Raw genomic sequence first — 17500 nt, forward strand, 5'->3', positions numbered from 1 at the left:
TCTCTCATACACATATGCAAACATACTCTAGTCTAGGGGACACACACAGAAGCATTATGCAGAGACAGAAACAGACAGACACACACACACACAAACAAAAGAATGCACGCAGTCGCACACATTCACCCACTCACACCCACACACACACCCACACACACAAACGAGCAGTTTAATGTGCTGACAATAGTCAGACCCAGCCGTGCTGCACAATTCATGTTTCTCATTAAGTGTTCAGCAGAAAACGTCCACTTGAGATGAACGGGCTGCTGCGAGGCTTTCTGACAGTCCTGTCATTTGGATCTTGGATGCTCGCGCTCGAGTTATAAATTGTCTTGAGGTCATAGCCATCATATTTTTACAATGCCTGGACGCTAAATACAAATTGCTGATGTCAAAATTGCTACCATGCTGCCGGGAGCCAAGCGCTGTGGCGGCTGAGCGAGCGACCCGCGCGCCCGACTGACACGACCGCCGCCGGGGACTCGCTCGCTCCAGCCGGCCCTCCTGCGGCGGCAAAACCAGAGACCAAAACCGTCTCTCGGGGGGGTGGGGGCAGAGTGAGAAGCTCGTTTTGGTGTTTGGTGATGGCGGTGCAGAAGTGTGAGCTGAAGGACTCGCTGACAGACAGACAGAGAGACAGGCAAGACAAACAGACAGACAAGAGACAAAGCCAGAGAGACAGACAGAGGGACAGGCAGAGGGACAGGCAGAGGGACAGGCAGACAGACACAGAAGCAGGCAGACAGACAGAGAGAGAGACAGGCAGATAGACAGACAGACAAAGCCAGAGAGAGAGACAGAAAAAGAGACAGAGAGACAGAACAGGCAGACAAACATACGAAGAGACAAAGCCAGTCAGACAGACCGACACAGAGGCACCCTGGGAACGGCAGATTGAGGACCAGTGTGTTTGGGCTTCGTCAGCACAGCAGGACCCAAAACAAGAGCCTTCGGCGAAAACACAGCAGAGCACCGAGGACCCACCGTGCCATAGAGATGGACACAACAGCCATAGAGATGGACAAGAGAGGGACTCTATCTCTGCAAAGTATGCAGAGATAGAGAAAGAAAAAAGAGAGAAAGACGCAAGAGAAACAAAGAAAGAAAGACTTCATTAACAGCACTGTCAGCAGTGGGTCTGTGGTCACGTGAGACGGCGTCATGTTCGTTCTCTCCAGTGTGACAGGTGGAGGCCTGAGGCCCTGGAGCAGCCTGAGCACACGAGGAGGAGGAGGAGGAGGAGGAGGAGGAGGAGGAGGAGGAGGAGGTGGAGGTGGAGGAGGAGGAGGAGGAGGACGAGGAGGTGGAGGTGGAGGAGGAGGAGGAGGAGGAGGACGAGGAGGTGGAGCTGGAGGAGGAAGAGGAGGAGGAGGTGGAGGAGAGCTACAGCCGCTCCATACGCCAAAGACCCACGCTGAGTGTACTGGCAAAGTCCATAGGCTGTGGAGCACGTAGCTGTGGAGGTGGTCGTCCCTTACTTGCTGTGAGATGGAATAAATATATTCCATGACAGACTGAGAGAGGGAGAGTTAGAGAGGGAGAGAGAGAGAGAATGATTTGAAATAGAGAAAGGGAAGAGAGAGAGAAAGAGGGAGAGAGAGAGAGAGAGAGAATGATTTGAAATAGAGAAAGGGAAGAAAGAGAGACAGAGGGTTTCTAAGAGAGCTTCAGTGTGTCCAGGGTGCTTTTCATTAGGGCTCAGGAGGGAGCTTATAGAGTATGCGCTGCCTTCAGCGCTCACACTGCGATCACAACGCATAACATGGCCCATCAGCAAGCAGGACAGATCCACAAAACACATGCTGGCGCAAACACCCAAGGGAAACGTGTGTGTGTGTGTGTGTGTGTGTGTGTGACAGAGAGAAAGTGTGTATCCAGATCATCACCAGGTCAGGGCCAGACTCACATCGGAGACGATTGGTCCTTGAGATCGTGAGGGATTGGAGAGTTGGATTGTGTGTGTGTGTGTGTGTGTGTGTGTGTGTGTGTGTGTGTGTGTGCGCGTGTGTGTGTGTGTGTGTGTGCGTGCGTGTTTGACCATCACAGGAAATCACATCACAGGCGCTATACGCAGTCACTATGCTGACACTCGTTCATAATGTGCGGAAGTGCTATAAACCAAAGCAAAACAAAATAACACAAAATGACAAAATGGCAAACTGGCGTGTCCCACCTGTTTTAAGACAGACAAACAGACAGAATCGGAAACCCACATGTTGCCAGATGGGCAAAAGCTGTTGAGTCAGACACCGACACCACAAACCCGCTTAACCAAAGACAGAGAGGGGAGAAGAGAGAGAGAGAGAGAGAGAGAGAGAGAGAGAGAGAGAGAGAGAGAAAATGAGGAGAGGTTTTCATCATTTGTCGTTACTGAGAAATAAAGTCTTTTTAGGCCTTCGCAGGATCCTCTCTTCTCTCTGTTGTCTTGGGCACGCTTCAAAGCTTTTAAAAGGGAACTCAAGGTGCATAAAAGCACTCTGGCAAAAACTCAGAGAGGAAGAGAGAGAGATTGAAAGAGGACAAGAGGGAAAAAGCATTGCGCAGGCAAGCAGAAGCGTTGGAAGATGGTGGTCCAGTGCACCAAAAAAAAAATCTCCCAGAAGTCCGGGCCAGCGAGCACACATGTCCACTCCGTCTCGAGTCCTTCCACAAAGCGTTCAAGAGCACTTTACTGAAGGATATTGTCTGGACCCGGTACAGCGAGATGCTTTGGCTTACAAGAGGGTTTCAAATAATGGTTTGTGTGGTGTCGTCGAGGAGCGTTCGGGAGAGTTCATTGCAAAATGACAACTTTTATGTGTACGCTGCTTTTTGCATCTGCCCTTCCAAAAGCCTCTGCGTTCGTTTCGCTGAGGTCGTTTTCCAGATGTTCCCCGGCCCTTGTTCCTGAAACGCCTCCAACAAGATTTAGCCTCTCTTACGAGGAAGAGCAAAAAAAAAAAAAACAGGTAGACATATTTCCAGTGTCCACTCGAGTCAGAGAGAGAGAGAGGGGGGGGGGGGGGGGGGGGGGTTGAAAAAGCCACACAGGAGAAATCTACGGTCAACAACGCTGCAATCACACTCCCTTGGAGCACTCACACACAGACACACACAGACAGACAGAGACAAACACACGCACACGCAAACATCATCAAAGAAAGAGGACAAAAACGGTTTCTACAGAAGCCAGATTTATTCCTCTTTCTACGGATTTCCCCTTTTCTAACACTTCCTGTGACTAGTCTGTGACTCTTCTGATGCCTTCCTCAACATGCTTACAGATCAATGGACATGGAGACAGACACACACACACACACACACACACACACACACACAGAGAGCAGCCTTTGGGCATATCATTTTCTAGTCCTCCGCCCCTAAACAAGATGTCACTGTAATCAAAATCTGTAAAACATCAAGCAACAGCTTGTAAAGCTTAGAAACACACACACACACACACACACACACACACACACACACATACACAGATCACATGCAGATCACACACTCGTACTCCCTCTCTCACAAATGCAGACACAAACAGACACACAAAGACACACACGCACAAACACACAGACCACTCAGTCCTTGCATATTTTTCACTTTCCTTTTTCCATTCTCATTTCAAAAGCAAAACAGGATTATGCCGAGGCCATTGCCCCCTTTCATCTCACAAGGGGGAGCATCAATACGAAACGTACTGTAAAGGAACCCAACAAGTTGAGACATGGGTCAAGCCTCCCCGATCATTCTTCTCACTCAGAGCCATGTTTTCAAAAAGAGACATGCTCTGCCATTCTTCTCAGGCAAGTAGAAAAGATGGGAGCTTTTGTGGATTAGCTGTTTGCTAAAGGAGGCTGGCATGGATCTTTTCCTCCTTCAAAGTTAGCTGCTATAATTACAACACAGACTCCACCATGCACTTATCTTCTGTATCCTAAACAACTGACAAAAACAAACTATCGATTCCTTTTTGGATCGATTCAGACCAAAGATATATATTTGGGCTGAGCGAATTTGGAGTCTTGGGAGATGCGCTCAAAGAGAGGCTCTTGGAGTAAATATTTGGAAGTCGGTTGTCATTCCAGTCGCGTTCCAGAGCGATGGAGGGTTGGCAACGTCTCGGATGCCAAGCTGCGTGTCTGCGAGGGGGGATCAGATATGGCGCCACACAGACATCGTCACCAGGCCGCAGAGAGAGCGGCTCCCAGCCGGGCACTGCCAAGATGGCAAAAGCTCTCCCTGGTGGTTCTCATTTCTCCTCCGAATCGAGCGTTAAGGTAAGCGCTCTGATGTGGCGAGGACTGATGCAAGGCTACAAGTCCAGGAATGTTTTAAATAAACAGCGTCACGTACAGCGTGCGGTATATCCCTTTCAGTGTTTACTGTATATCGCTACAGTAAACAAATGGATGCATACGATATTTCTAGCTGGACAAGAATGTCTACGTTAACATGGGTCAGTCTGCGACCATAAAAGAGATGGCCAAAATCTAACGTGAAATGTCGTCACTCCTGTGTAGACACAACGGTACATCATAAGATTGTCGTGTTTACTCATCCGGTCAGCTTAGGTCACGCCATGGAAGCTTAACAGTGCTGAAATGGCCAGACGAGCTCTAAGCAACAAGAGATTGAGCAATTGCTCGACTCGGAGCAGTTTAGTCTAGCCCTGGCCATTGTCTCACAGCGAGATTTAAGGGAATCCAAATGTTTGCCCAGAGCCGGACCCCCCCCCCTCTCCGAGATCCTACGGGACTACAGGCCTGGCTGATTGTAATTGAATGTTTTTGTGTCGCGAGGCCAGAGGCCTCCAGAGCCCTTTCCAATCCCCGCGGAGGGGAAAGAAAGAAAGAGAGAAAGAGAGAAACCCGGCCGACCACAAATCAGAGGAGGAATCCAGTGTGTCCTTGGGATGAGCGGAGATGGCAGGGATGGGACCCGTCGCGGAAAACCAAAACTCAAACAAAGGAAACTCTATACGCCTCGGCGGCAAGCTGCATTCTGTTTGGTGGCCGGCCGGGGACTATTCTGGGCCCAGGGCAAAGCCTCTGTGGTTGGCCATTTATCTATAGGTTTCAAATGAGCGCCGTGATAAAGCAGGACGAGACAGACACAGTGCAGAAAACACAAGCGGTCAAATAAGATGCTGACGAACCTGACATGCAGTTTAAGTGGACTGTAAAGCATGTGCAATGCATTACTAATTTGTCTTGTTGAGTGTTGTACTTTGAAAGTAAGGATTAACCGGAGTCAAATTCCTTTTTTGTTTACGCAAACCTGCCCAATAAAGCTGATTCTTGAATTTCCCCATGGGGATCAATAAAGTACTGTATCTATCAATCTATCTATCTGATTCTGATTCAAACATGCATCATTTTGCAGTCCTGATATTGCCATTGAAGAACGTGGTTTGGCGATAAACCACCTAATAAAAGGGCCCTAATGGTTTTGTTTTGCTAGCAGAATGCAGCCCTGGGGTTTCTCTATTAGAAGGTTTACCACTTCGGTTAACTTAGCTAGGTTCATCATCACTAAACCACATACTTGGAATACCGTGTGGTTTGAAACGATTTCCTTTGTTGTTTAATATAGCTCAGACTCACCAAGGCTAGCCAACATTCTCATGATGGCAGACGTTTCATCCTAAAAGGGCCACAACCACACTGTGTTTAGGGATCAACAAAGTGTTGCTTTTAATATCTTGCGCTTGTTCACCGATAAACCAGGCCTCCCGCACAAAACACTCCCAGTCCCCGCTAGCACCTGAAGCGGCTGGCCCAGTTTGGGAGTGAGATTCTGCACATGCCTTTGGTTTTGGCCAGACACCGTCACTTAGTCTTGTCAACACGTGAAGTACCGTACAAAACCTGCCTTCGCACACAGCAAACAACACACACACGCTGTTGAACTTTTCCCCTCCGCCAGCTCGGCCAGACGCTTCCCAAACGAGTCAAAGCCGTGCTGGAGCCGAGGCCGTGCTGGAGCCTGGAGTCCGTGCTGGAGCCGAGCAATAAATACATACAGCCCACTCGGACGACCTCACTATCACACCTCCAAACCTGACCTTTCAACTCTCTCTCTTTTTTTTGTTGTTGTTTTATCTGAAACAGAAGACACCAGAAACAGCAGCTGGCTGACTGGCTGGCTCTCTCTCTCTCTCTTCCTCTCTCTTCTCTCTCGCTCTCTCCCTCCCTCTCTCTCTCTCTCTCTCTCCCTCCGTTCTCTGGCCAGTATGACTCAAGTGACAGCTGTCTCACTGATCTCTCTCACATCCAGCGCCAAGAAACACTCCTCACTCCCACCCCCCCCCCCCCCCTCGGATCACCCCCCGCCCCCCACCCCCCCAACCCCCTCCCGCAGGAAGCCCCCTGGCCTGCCAGGGGCGGCAGCACTGGAGCTGACCCTGGCCTGCCTTCCAAGCAGCCCCAAGGGCCAGCACTCTTCCCCTGGCTGCTAACCCTCCCACCCTCCCACCCTCCCTCCACCCAGAGGCATGACGGAGGCCAAAGCCAGGGCCAAAAAAATATCTCCTCTGTTTTGAACAGTGTGGGTAATATGGTCTTTGGTATTATTTGCCCTCAATGGTGCCTTCCAGGCAGTGCTGCCTTCAAGGCACTACTCCCCTCAGTTTAGGGGTAGGATGAGGGTTGAGGGGGTTAGGGTTAGGAATATGGTAAAGGTAGTGCCTTTTAGGCTGTGCTGCCTGGAAGGTGCCGTTGGGGGCAAAAAACACCATTGAGCGGGTAATACCTCTGGATTGGGCCCAACAAAGAAGATCTCTCAACATTGGGGACAACCTCTGACAAAAAAAAAAAAAATAAATAATAATTCTGTAGATGTTTGTTTTTATCTGTCAGGCCTCCCTCCAGGAGCGCACAGGACAGCAGAGGCGAGGTGAGGCGGAGAGTTAGCGGAGAGGAGAGTGGACAGACGTACCTTGTCCAGCAGCGGCAGGCAGTGGTGCACATTGCGCTCGGGGCTCTCCAGCTTGACGATGCTGATGAAGTTGCTCTCCGGGCGCTCATCCTCACTGGTGTTGCACAGAGACAAAGGGTGGGACTGGATGGTAGAGAGAGAGAGAAAGAATGGAAGAGAGATAGAGAAAGAATGGTAGAGAGAGAGAGAGAATGGAAGAGAGATAGAGAGAATGAATGATAGAGAGAGAGACAGAGAGGGAAGGGAAAAAAACAATAGAGACATGTTGTTAGGAGTCAGTCAGATCATCACTGCTTATTATACTGTACCTACAATCATTGTTAAAGCAGTAGAACTCAACTCATGTCCCATACAGTGGCGTTCATAGAACTATTCCAGTGGAGTCGGGATCTTTCAAACTCAAATTGACTTGTTCAGCGTCACTTCTAGTGAACTGTAATTTCAATGTGGAAGTGAAATAACAACACTCAGCTGTGAGTGAATGATGTGGGTGTTTGTGTGTGTACATATGCACATAGTATCTCTGTGTGTGTGTGTGACAGAATTCCCATCTCTCTGATGTCTCCTGTGTGATACACGTCTCTTCCTGAACATGTGGGTGCATATTTGACTAATAGGCGGCTTATCAAAGACGTGAAAAAAAGTAAGTGAAAAAAAACCCTCCCATTTCCTATAAAGATGACAGGTGCTAAAGACCTCTTTCTTTCTCCCTCCGTCTTTCTCTCTCCCTCATTCGCACTAACTCTCTCTCTCTCTCTCTCTCTCTCTCTCTCTCTCTCTCTCTCTCTCTCTCTCTCTGTCATACACACACGCACACACACACGCACGCAGATGCAAAAACGCAGAGAGCATAAAGGTGATGCAAAACCCCAAGCACAGTGAGGGCTAGACTCCACAAAGACCAAACATCGAGGTCAAACCAAACGCCTCAAGACAAATAACCCCCTTTACATAAACCAGAACTTAACGCTGGAGAGCACTGGCCGTGTGGTTGAGGGCTCAGTCTTTGTCAGACAGTCAAACTATCTACGCCACCATGCCCTGGTTGCCATAGGAGACCCATGAGTTTCTACCCAGTTCCAAAGCGATGCGCTTTTCTGTGTGTTTTATTCTCCCAGAATGCATTGGGGTGGTCTCGTCCCTTCCTGGGTCCCAGACTGACACGCCCTGTGTGTGGTTGGGCATAGACGTGCATGGGACACCCCCCCACCCCACCCCACCCCACTCCACCCTGACCCCACCCCTGCTGATGTCAGGCAGTGGAAATCCCGCAGTTGAAACAGACCCAGGGGCGGGTGACATCATCCGCTGGCACCCCATCCGGGGGCACTGATGTCAGCGGTCACGCAGGCCTAGCGAGCGAGCGCCCGCCGGGCACGGCAGGGGGAGAGGGTGGGGGGGGGGGGTGGCGGGAGGCAACTGGGGAAAAGCAACAAAGGCCAATACAAAACAACAACTTCAACAACTGCCTTGTGCCATGAATGCATGAGATGGTCCTGGCCACTCCAACAAACTCAGGGGGGTTGGGGTGGGGTGGGGTCGGGTAGGGTGGAGTAAGGTTGGCAGCTGATAGAAGTACTGAGTAATTTTAAAAACATTCAACATAAACATCAGCAAAGTGTGAGCGACGTACGGTATTTACCCTTTTTTTGTGGAACAATAAGGAGCCTGTTTGGTTTGGGCCAGAGAGACTCCAGACTCCTTTATCTCTGAACTGGAGCCAGTGCCAGTGCCACGGCCCAGCTATGCTATGCTACGTCCACATCTGACCAGCGAGCAGGACCCAAGCTACTAATGGCCCCTGCTCAGAGTCACGTCTCCCTCAACTGACCACCACAGTGTGCTGAAGTCTCACAGACACCCAAGACCCCCGTGAAGAAGAACAGGACTATTCACAGCCAGTGTCGTTAGCTTACAGTAACTTCCCATGTATTATTAGCCGCATTGTGTATAAACCGCATGACAGTGTTTTATGCAATTTAAAAAAACAAAACAATTAACTGCACCCACGTATAAACCAAAGTGCCCAATAGCCCATTGAATCTGAATCAGATTCATATTGTACTTTAATCATAAAGAAGAATGAAGAAATCAACTGCAGTCCCATCTATAGCCTCATTGCTGAAGAAATTTGAGATCAATGTTTAAACCTTGGTTAACAGTCAGGAAATTACAGTATTGTTACAAAAAAAACCCAAAAAAAACAGAGCGAATATACCTATACATATTGAAGGGGGGAGTGAGAAGCCCCTTAAGTATAGTTAATACAGTTAATATACTTTAATATATTAAATATAGTATAGCAAAATACTGTTGTATGATGTGTATAAAATCTGGGTTTTTAACAAATGCTCTTTATCTTTAAATGTTTTTAATGTTTTTCTTTAATGTTTCTCATCAGTCACTAACCAATCCAAAACTGTGTCCTTCAGGGCTGCATGGCAGTCTGTGGCTAATGCACAAATGTTATCTGGTTTACGTCCAGTCTGCATCAATTTAGACGCTTGTTTCACGACTACACATAAAGAGCCCTTTTGAATGGACCGCCTATTTTAATGAGTGACTCAAGGCAAGCTAAGCCCGATGTGCTAAACTCAGACTGACTTCAAGCTGCCATTTACTGATTATACATGTATTGACTTCAGACCAACTAAGACGTTTTTGTTTAGAAATCCTACCAAGACTAATCATTATCTTTTTTTTCCCTCGGTGTGCCAACATAAGTATATGCCAAACCCACTTAGAATCTAGAGAAAGGGAACATTGTCCATAATCCCTCACTTGTATTTTTGTCTCCGAAAAGTGAGGGGCGAGATGGCTGTGGACGAAAATAAACCGTGTGGGCAGGCAGCACTGACCCCAAAAGAACCATCTTCATTCGGCTTTTCAAGGGTGGAGGGGGGACTGGGAGCCCTGGGAACCAAAAATCACTGAGTCTCCGTTTTCACAGGGAGCAGAAACCGCGGCGCGCGCAAACACTTGCACCCCGTCCCTCCCTCCTTGTCAGTGCTAACAATGGTCAATTCCACCGTTCTATATATCTGTTAAGACTCGCCAACCAACAAGCTCGCTCTCTCTCTCGCTCTCTCTCTCTCTCTCTGTCCCTCTCCATCCGTTTTGGAGCCCACGATGAAAGGCATTCCTCTCCGGTTCAATCACAGTCGGCCCCCAAAAATACTCAAAGGCAAGAATCTCGCAGGCCCAAAGACAAACAGAGGCGCAGTAAGCAAGGGAAAATAAAGAGCGGCTGTGGTGAGAAGTCAATATTTCTTCTCCCTCCTGTTTGCCCTGTGGGTCTCCTTTCTTCCCGTGCCAGCCGTGGCAGAGGGCCGCTTTCTTGTTCCATCGGCTGCCAGGATGGAGCTCAGGCTCAGGCGGTCGTGTCAGTGTGCGTTAGAGGCAACCAAAGGCAGCCTGCGCCTCTGATCACTCCCTACCCTTCAATTTAAATCCACTCAAGTTGCAAGGCAGCTTCGCTTCTTTTTTTTTTTTTGAAAAGCATGCATACGCATGATGACAATTTTTTGAGAGAGAAAGACAGAGAGGGAGGAAGAGGAAGAGGGAAAGAGGGAGAGAGAGAAGGGAGGAAAGAACAAGTGAAATGAAGCTAAAAGCTGGGAGGAGAAGCTACTTAGCCAGGCACACCTGCAGCGTGGCTGAATGGCGGAGCCTGGAGAGTGAGCTGATGAGGGAGAGGATCAAGCGCTTTCAAAGGCCTCGGCCCTCGGAGGCGCCGAGAGCCGGCCAAGTGAGTGTTCTTCGGGGGGGGAGGAATTCGATTAACCCAAGTCATCCTCTCCCAACCTCCCTCCCCCTCACCTTCCTTCAGCTAGAAAACACACACACACCCCACGACCACCACCACCACCACCACCACCACCCCTCCAGCAACAGCAAAATATTTGGCCAGGGACCCAGCCGGTGTTCCGACCCAGTTTCCAGCGGAGACGTCAACATTCCCCCCGTCCGCCTCACAGCTGGGCCCCTCGCACAGACAGCGGGGTCCAAACAGGCGCCGTGGCCCGGCCCAGCTCGCCAGACGGACGGCTCAATCAGAAAGACACCTGCGACTTCGCCAAGACAGGCCGCGTCCGCCAAAACACTCCAACATGCAACTGTACACAAACATAGATAGCTGTCCAACTACACACTTAAAAAAAACCAAAAAACAACTACTGCATGTTGTGAAATTGTCAATAGTGAACTTTGTCCGTGTATGTCAGAATGTATGAAGCACTCACACACTGTGTGAACAGAGGGAGAGGGGTAGTGGTGTGTGTGTGTGTGTGTGTGTGTGTGTGAGAGAGAGACTGAGGAATAAAGACTAAGAGAACAACATGAGAAGAGAAAAGATAGGGCATTTCCTGCTCAAACTGAAGCGTTTGCCACGACATAGGTTGTGTGACACTGCAAAATGCAGCCGAGCTTTCAAGCCTCTCGTCTCTTTTATTGTCAGTCATAAATGGCCTGCGCAATAATACGGCCATTTCCATGGCAAATCCTTCGACCAGCATCTGGTATATTCAGCCTCCTTCGCCACAATAGATTACAATAGCCCTGCCTTCCAATGATTCTGCCTTAATTTACTTAGCAGAGGACCACATGCAAAAGAACTTGCAGAACTCGAGGCAACAACGCCGGGCGTTCTCCCCCACTACGAGCGGCCGACGTTCAGGAAACACTTCAGGGTCACCCAGAGTTGTTGCGCCGTATCAGCTAGCAGCGCACCTTCCCAGTAAATGGTGACCCCAGTCGCGTGTTTAACGTGCGTGTGACCCCCGCTCCACTCCACTCAGCTCAGGCTCGGCGTGCCCAGGCCACGGAGAGGAGCATGTGGAGCCTGCTGTTGAGCTAAGATGGAATGGAAGCGCTGTACATGTGCGTGTGTGTGTGTGTGTGTGCGCGTGTGTGCGAGTGAGTGTGCGGATTTAAACCTCAGCTCCGTCGCATGCGAACGCTAGGCCCTGCGGGGCAGAAACCCAAGCCCTCTCTCAGTGGAGCGGCTTGTGGTGGGGTGGGGAAAAGCTTTAGGGTGGTGGTGTGTGTGTGTGTGTGTGTGTGTGTGTGGGGGGGGGGGGGTGGGGGGGGGGCAGGGTCAGGGTGGTGTGGGGTGGGTGGGGGTGCAGAGGGAGAGCTTTGACAGTAATGCTGAGGATCCGTGAGCAGGGAGGTCCTTTAGTTCTCAATGTCAGCGTTTCCAGGGGACAAGCACCCCTCCTACCCCACCAAATGGCCTGTTCCACCGCCACCTACACACACAGTGTGTGCAATGAAGACTCGTTTATGTGCTGTCTCTTAGGGAGATACAGCGCCATGCAGAGGTCTCTGTGTGGGTTTCTACCCTGGTGCTGGTGCACGTGAGCTAGCTACTCAAGCTGAGGGTCGTGATCCAGCAGCAACAGCAGCAGAGGCGTGGTGCTTTTCAGACCACGATGGAGGCAAACTTTCGCTTTCTGCCTCTTGTCCTGGACGTTTACAATGAAACCACAGCCCTCCACAGATACAGGCTGCCTTCGATCTCAGATTGGGGGAGGGGGAGTGCGTGTGTGTGTGTGTGTGGCTGCTGCTTCCTGGAAAATCAAGAGGCCGTCGACACATCGAAAACTGGAAAAAGCAAACGCGGCTGACGTGCAGCGGGGAACAAGAGGCATAGCCCACTTCAGTGCTGTCAAAACAACCGGCGCGTCCAGTTTCTCCCCTGGGTGTCTGCGCTGTCAGCGGCCGGCCGGGGTCCAGTTAGCGGTGGAGACGCGGGGGGAGAGTCCTGCGCTCGGTGACAGGGGGGGGGGGGGGGGGGGGCGGCGGACTCGCATCACAGGGTACACAGAGCCAAGAGCACACGCTTCACACGTCTCCCCCCCCCCCTTCACTGACGTCTGATAAAGACGAGCGAGACCTCCACAGGGTCTACGAAGTGGACTGTCTGTGACGCAAATACAAGATCTTAAGTCCTTGCACACAGTCAAAGTGTCCAGGCCAAGCATGTTGTTGGAGTGTGTGTGTGTGTTGGGGTCGGGGGGGGGGGGGGGAGATAGTAGCCTCATGGAGGGAGTATTCAGGATAAGGAGGAGAACTTCCATAGTCAAGCCAAGTTAAATCAGCCACTTTCCCTGTGTGAGCTTCAGAAACACTTTGGAGTGTATAAACAATCCTCCGAGTCAGGAGAGCCAAAGCTGCACGGCCTCGCCGACACACTCGCCTGCTCGGCCCACCTGGGCAGATGCGCTACGCTGGCCCACAGCGCCTGTATTCTGAGCACCTGCGCTGTTTGTGTCCGAGAGAGAGAGAGAGAGAGAGAGAGAGAGAGAGAGAGAGAGAGAGAGAGAGAGAGAGAGAGAGAGAGAGAGAGAGAGAGAGAGAGATCACATGGGGGACTCCAAAAGGTGCTGCGCGGGCTAGTGGCCAGCAGGGGGAGCAGCGTCCCCTGGTGACACTCGCCCCACACACACACACACACACACACACACACACGCGGGGAGAGAGAGAGAGAGAGAGAGAGAGAGAGAGAGCGAGAGAGAGAGACAGAGAGAGAGAGAGAGAGAGAGAGAGAGAGAGAGGCTGCAGGGGAGGCCGGCCGGACGGGGACTGGGCCAGAGCCCCGGGGTTGGGACACGCTTTACTGCACCACTGACCCGCTACCGTCCCCGAGGGGGGACAAAAGTGGGACGGCCCGGCCTCGCAAACACACACACTCCAGCGCAAGGCTCAAACACACACTCCAGGGCAAGGCACACACACACACACACTCCAGCGCAAGGCACAAACACACACACTCCAGCGCAAGGCACAAACACACATGCCAGCGCAAGGCACAAACACACACACTCCAGCGCAAGGCACAAACACACACACTCCAGTGCAAGGCACAAACACACACGACAGCGCAAGGCACAAACATGGAGGGGGGGGGGGGGAGTAGATGGGGGGGGCATTCCAATGCAGGCACAAAGACACGGGCTCACAGACACATTCACAGACACGCAAGAGTGTCGGGGGTAAAAACAAACATTAGCAGGCGGCCGGCGAGGCAAAACGGGGCGAACGACAAAAAAAAAAAAAAAAAGCCAGCATGCATGGACACTTGGGCGCGCACGCATGCACGTACAATTGCACAAACACACACACACACACACACACACACACACAGAGAGAGAGAGAGCACATGTATTCTGAAAAAGAACAGCCGTTCTTTTCTCGAAAGCCTGGATGCAAGGGAAGGCTCGCCGCGCTCGATCCAGATGTCCTATTGCAGCAACACTCCTGAATATCTCCCAGGGAAAAGACACAATAACACTGGCCAAACACAGCTATCTGAAGTGCAGGCTTTACAGAGAGCCAACAAAAGCAACGCTGTGCTGCACAAACTAGGGAGAGCTCAGAGAAGGAGAGAGGGAGAGAGAGAGAGAGAGAGAGGGACAGAGAGAGACAGGGACAGAGAGAGAGAAGGAGAGGGAGGGAGCGATGGAGAGGGAGAGAGAGAGAGGGAGGGAGAGAGGAAGGTTTCCTCCTGAGTGACTTCAGAAAATAAGCAGATAGCTGTTTGGTACAGTCGGCACAAATTCCTCTGTTCTTCTGTGACCCCCCCCCCCCCCACCAACACCACCAACACCACCACCACCACCCAATCAAGAGGAGGAGAGGAGGGAGAGGAAGGAGTAGCAGTGGATTATGGCCCCCTTAAACCACAGTATGACCCTTGACCCAGGAAGTGGAAGCAAAAGGAGTGAGCGAGCGAGTGAACAAACGATTAAGTCGTGTGTGTAGATTCCTACAGACAAAAGTCAACGCTGCTTGTGTGTGTATGTGTGTGTGGGGTGGGGTGGGGGCGGGGGGGTGAACAAAAGCAGGGCCGCCTGTCGCCATGGCGATGGTTCAGCTGTGCGTTTTGTGTGGCCGGCCTTCATTCTTTCCACTGTACCAGTAAACCCACCTTCGAAAGAGAACACAATGCGTATCAAAGCCCTGCACTTGTGTGTGCATGTACACACACACACACACACACACACACACACACACACACACACACTCCCCTCGGGCTCACACTATCCATTTCAAAGGCGCGGGTGAAGATAAACACCGTGCTTCCCTTCCAACACCAGTAAGAGGCTCTCCAACCCCAGCAATTGTTAGTGTTTCAATGATCCCTCTTTCCTAGTAACAAGGGCCATGTACACACAAAGCCCCTCCAACTTCCTCCGCCCGGCTCTCCCTCCATCACCCGCTCCGTCAGGCGGAGTTCTCAGCTCGTTTTCCCCGCACTCCGCACCCCACGGCCGATAGTTAGTCACGTCTGGCCAGGTCGAAACGCTCAGACATGTTTAAAATATATGAGTCTTAGTGCAAACATTTTTCTCTCTCTCCTTTTTTTTTTGAGGCCTTTAGTGTGTGCGAGAGGTAGACGAGGGGGAGTTGCTAAGCGTGACTCATGACTTCCTACCTTCCACCTTCAGGAAGTTCTGATCAAAATCCTGCTCAGGCTCATCTTAAGAGGTAGGGGAGGCGAGGAGAGGAAGGGAAGGATTTTTTCTGGGTTTTTTTTTTTTTTTTTTTTTGGTCGTGCTGGTTTTCCGAGCAGCGGTCAAATATTTACGGAGGAGCGAACAGACGGCCGAAAGGCGGCAAAAGTCCCAGACAAGTGGGAGGACGGACGTCAAAAAGGCTCGGCTGGCGAGGAGGGAGAGACGGAATGGTACTGTAGATGTGGCTCTCTGCCACAACCTGGGCTCTTGTTTGACCACAACCTCATGACCCAAACCCTTCATTTTTAGCTTAGCAGTGGTGGTGGCGGTGCTGCTAGTAGCAGCGGCGGTAGCAAGACCTAGCAGAAGCATTTTTATTTACTTGACTAGCATTATTTAGTAGCTCAATCTGTTCTGCTCTATTGTTTTCCTTATGATATTGCTACTAAATCAAATTTGAATGTTTTGAACATGTATATACTATATGTATATGCATATTCTGCTGTGGCATTACATGTTTAACACACATGATGCCGCCCTCTATCAAATCAAACTGATCAACAAAGACACTAGGGAGAAAGAGAGCGCCAGAGAGAGACAGAGAGAGACAGAGCGAGCACGAGAGAGAGACAGAGCGAGCACGAGAGAGAGAGAGAGAGAGAGAGAGTGAGTGAGTGAGTGAGTGAATGAGTGGAGTGAGAGATGAAGGAGTGCATTGAGGGCGAGACATATGGAAAGTGTTGTGGAGGGTGGATCAGAGAGGGCCCTGGTCGTGACTCTGCTCTGTAACCAGCCCTGCCTGCCTGCCTGCTTCCCTGCCCATTCATTTTCCCTCTTCCCTCCTGCTCCCACTCGCACAGTCCGACTCCAGCCCACCCCTTCCACCTCTTTCCTCTCCTCCTCCTTTCCTCTCTTCCTCTCCTCCACTCTTTCCTCCTCCCCTCTCCTCTACCCTGAGCAACCTGTTCCTATCATCTCCCATCACTTCACCTCACGCTAGCTGCTATATCGCTACACCATGGCAGCAATTTCAAAAGTGAGTTGTAATCCTTCCATATTCATACACTGATATTAACGCTCCGATTTTTCTCCTTCAACCAATGCCGCCTCCTCACTACTGAGGCAAAAAGAGAAAAATAGTCCCCCAGAAAATAGTCCCTTAGTTAAAAAAAAAAGAAAAGAAAAGTCCCCTGAGTTAAAAAATAAAGAAAAGTGTGGTATGGTGCCTTCTGGTTCTTCTGCAGGAGGCAGGGCAGATGACACTGTTGCCAGCCGCCAGGACTTCCAGCCTACGTGGCTTTAACGAGAGACAGGTGTCTCTTTTTATGCCCGTCCTTATAAAAGCGAAATGATGGCGCTGTGGAGTGAGCTTTTAATATGGTTCCCCTTCCACAGGGTGAGGCTCTTTTACAGCGCACTCGGCCCCGCACGCTCCGCTCTCGGGACAAGCCACCTTCCTCTCATCCTCTCCAGGTCAAAGGTCAAGAGAGCGCATGAGCATATGAGCTGGAACATCCCTCCTTTTTCCCCTTTTCTCACCCCCACCCATCCCACTCCACCCGCTCTCTCTCTCTCCCTCTCTCTTTTTCTCTCCGTCATCTTCTCATTTCAGAATCGTTCTCACATACACAGCCGTCCTACGCACGGACTCTTACACATGGCACTGAAACTGTGCACCAGCCAGAGTCCAGCGTGTGACCAGTGGACCCCCCACACACCCCTCCCTCCCTCCCTCCCCCCTCCCCAACCCCCCCACCTGTTCTTTTCACGGGACTCGTCTTTCCCGGTCAGTGGAGGAGGCCTCAAGACCGGGCACAAAAGGGGGGGGCAGGGGGAGGGGGGGAATGGAATTTTGCCACCTGAGCCCGCGCGTCAGATCTCCTATCTGCCTCCTCCTCCGCTGCTGTGCGACCCCGAGCGCAGCCCAGGCGCCAAACGGGCCCCGGACCCCACAATGTGCGCCTCTATCTCCATCTGATACCGGTATTGATCTCACACACACAGCCATGTTAAATGAGGTTACACGAGACGGCCGCAAGAAAGCCCACACCCGCCCCGAGGACCGACGCTCTGAAAGAGACCAGGAAGCATCCGGGTTTTTTTTTTTTTTAAAAAAAAGC

At 51.0% G+C, this 17500-nt stretch overlaps 2 protein-coding genes across 3 annotated transcripts in view; both read right to left on the bottom strand.

The window, feature by feature from the left end:
* Positions 1 to 17500, bottom strand: part of LOC134080032 (RIMS-binding protein 2) — a 210831-nt gene that overhangs the window by 95204 nt on the left and 98127 nt on the right. The gene's annotated exons all lie outside the window — the stretch shown is intronic.
* The window catches only part of LOC134080027 (E3 ubiquitin-protein ligase RNF43), an 80940-nt gene that overhangs the window by 24478 nt on the left and 38962 nt on the right, over positions 1 to 17500 (bottom strand). For both annotated transcript variants that reach the window (XR_009939154.1, XM_062536226.1), the window contains exon 2: positions 6922 to 7044. Coding sequence is in view for 1 of the 2 variants with exons in the window: in XM_062536226.1 (XP_062392210.1) it covers positions 6922 to 7044 (123 nt within the window). In the remaining variant the exon portion in view is untranslated. The remainder of the gene's footprint in view (positions 1 to 6921; positions 7045 to 17500) is intronic.

The sequence above is a fragment of the Sardina pilchardus genome, chromosome 5 (genome assembly GCF_963854185.1).
Source record: "Sardina pilchardus chromosome 5, fSarPil1.1, whole genome shotgun sequence".
Lineage (NCBI taxonomy): Eukaryota > Metazoa > Chordata > Actinopteri > Clupeiformes > Clupeidae > Sardina > Sardina pilchardus.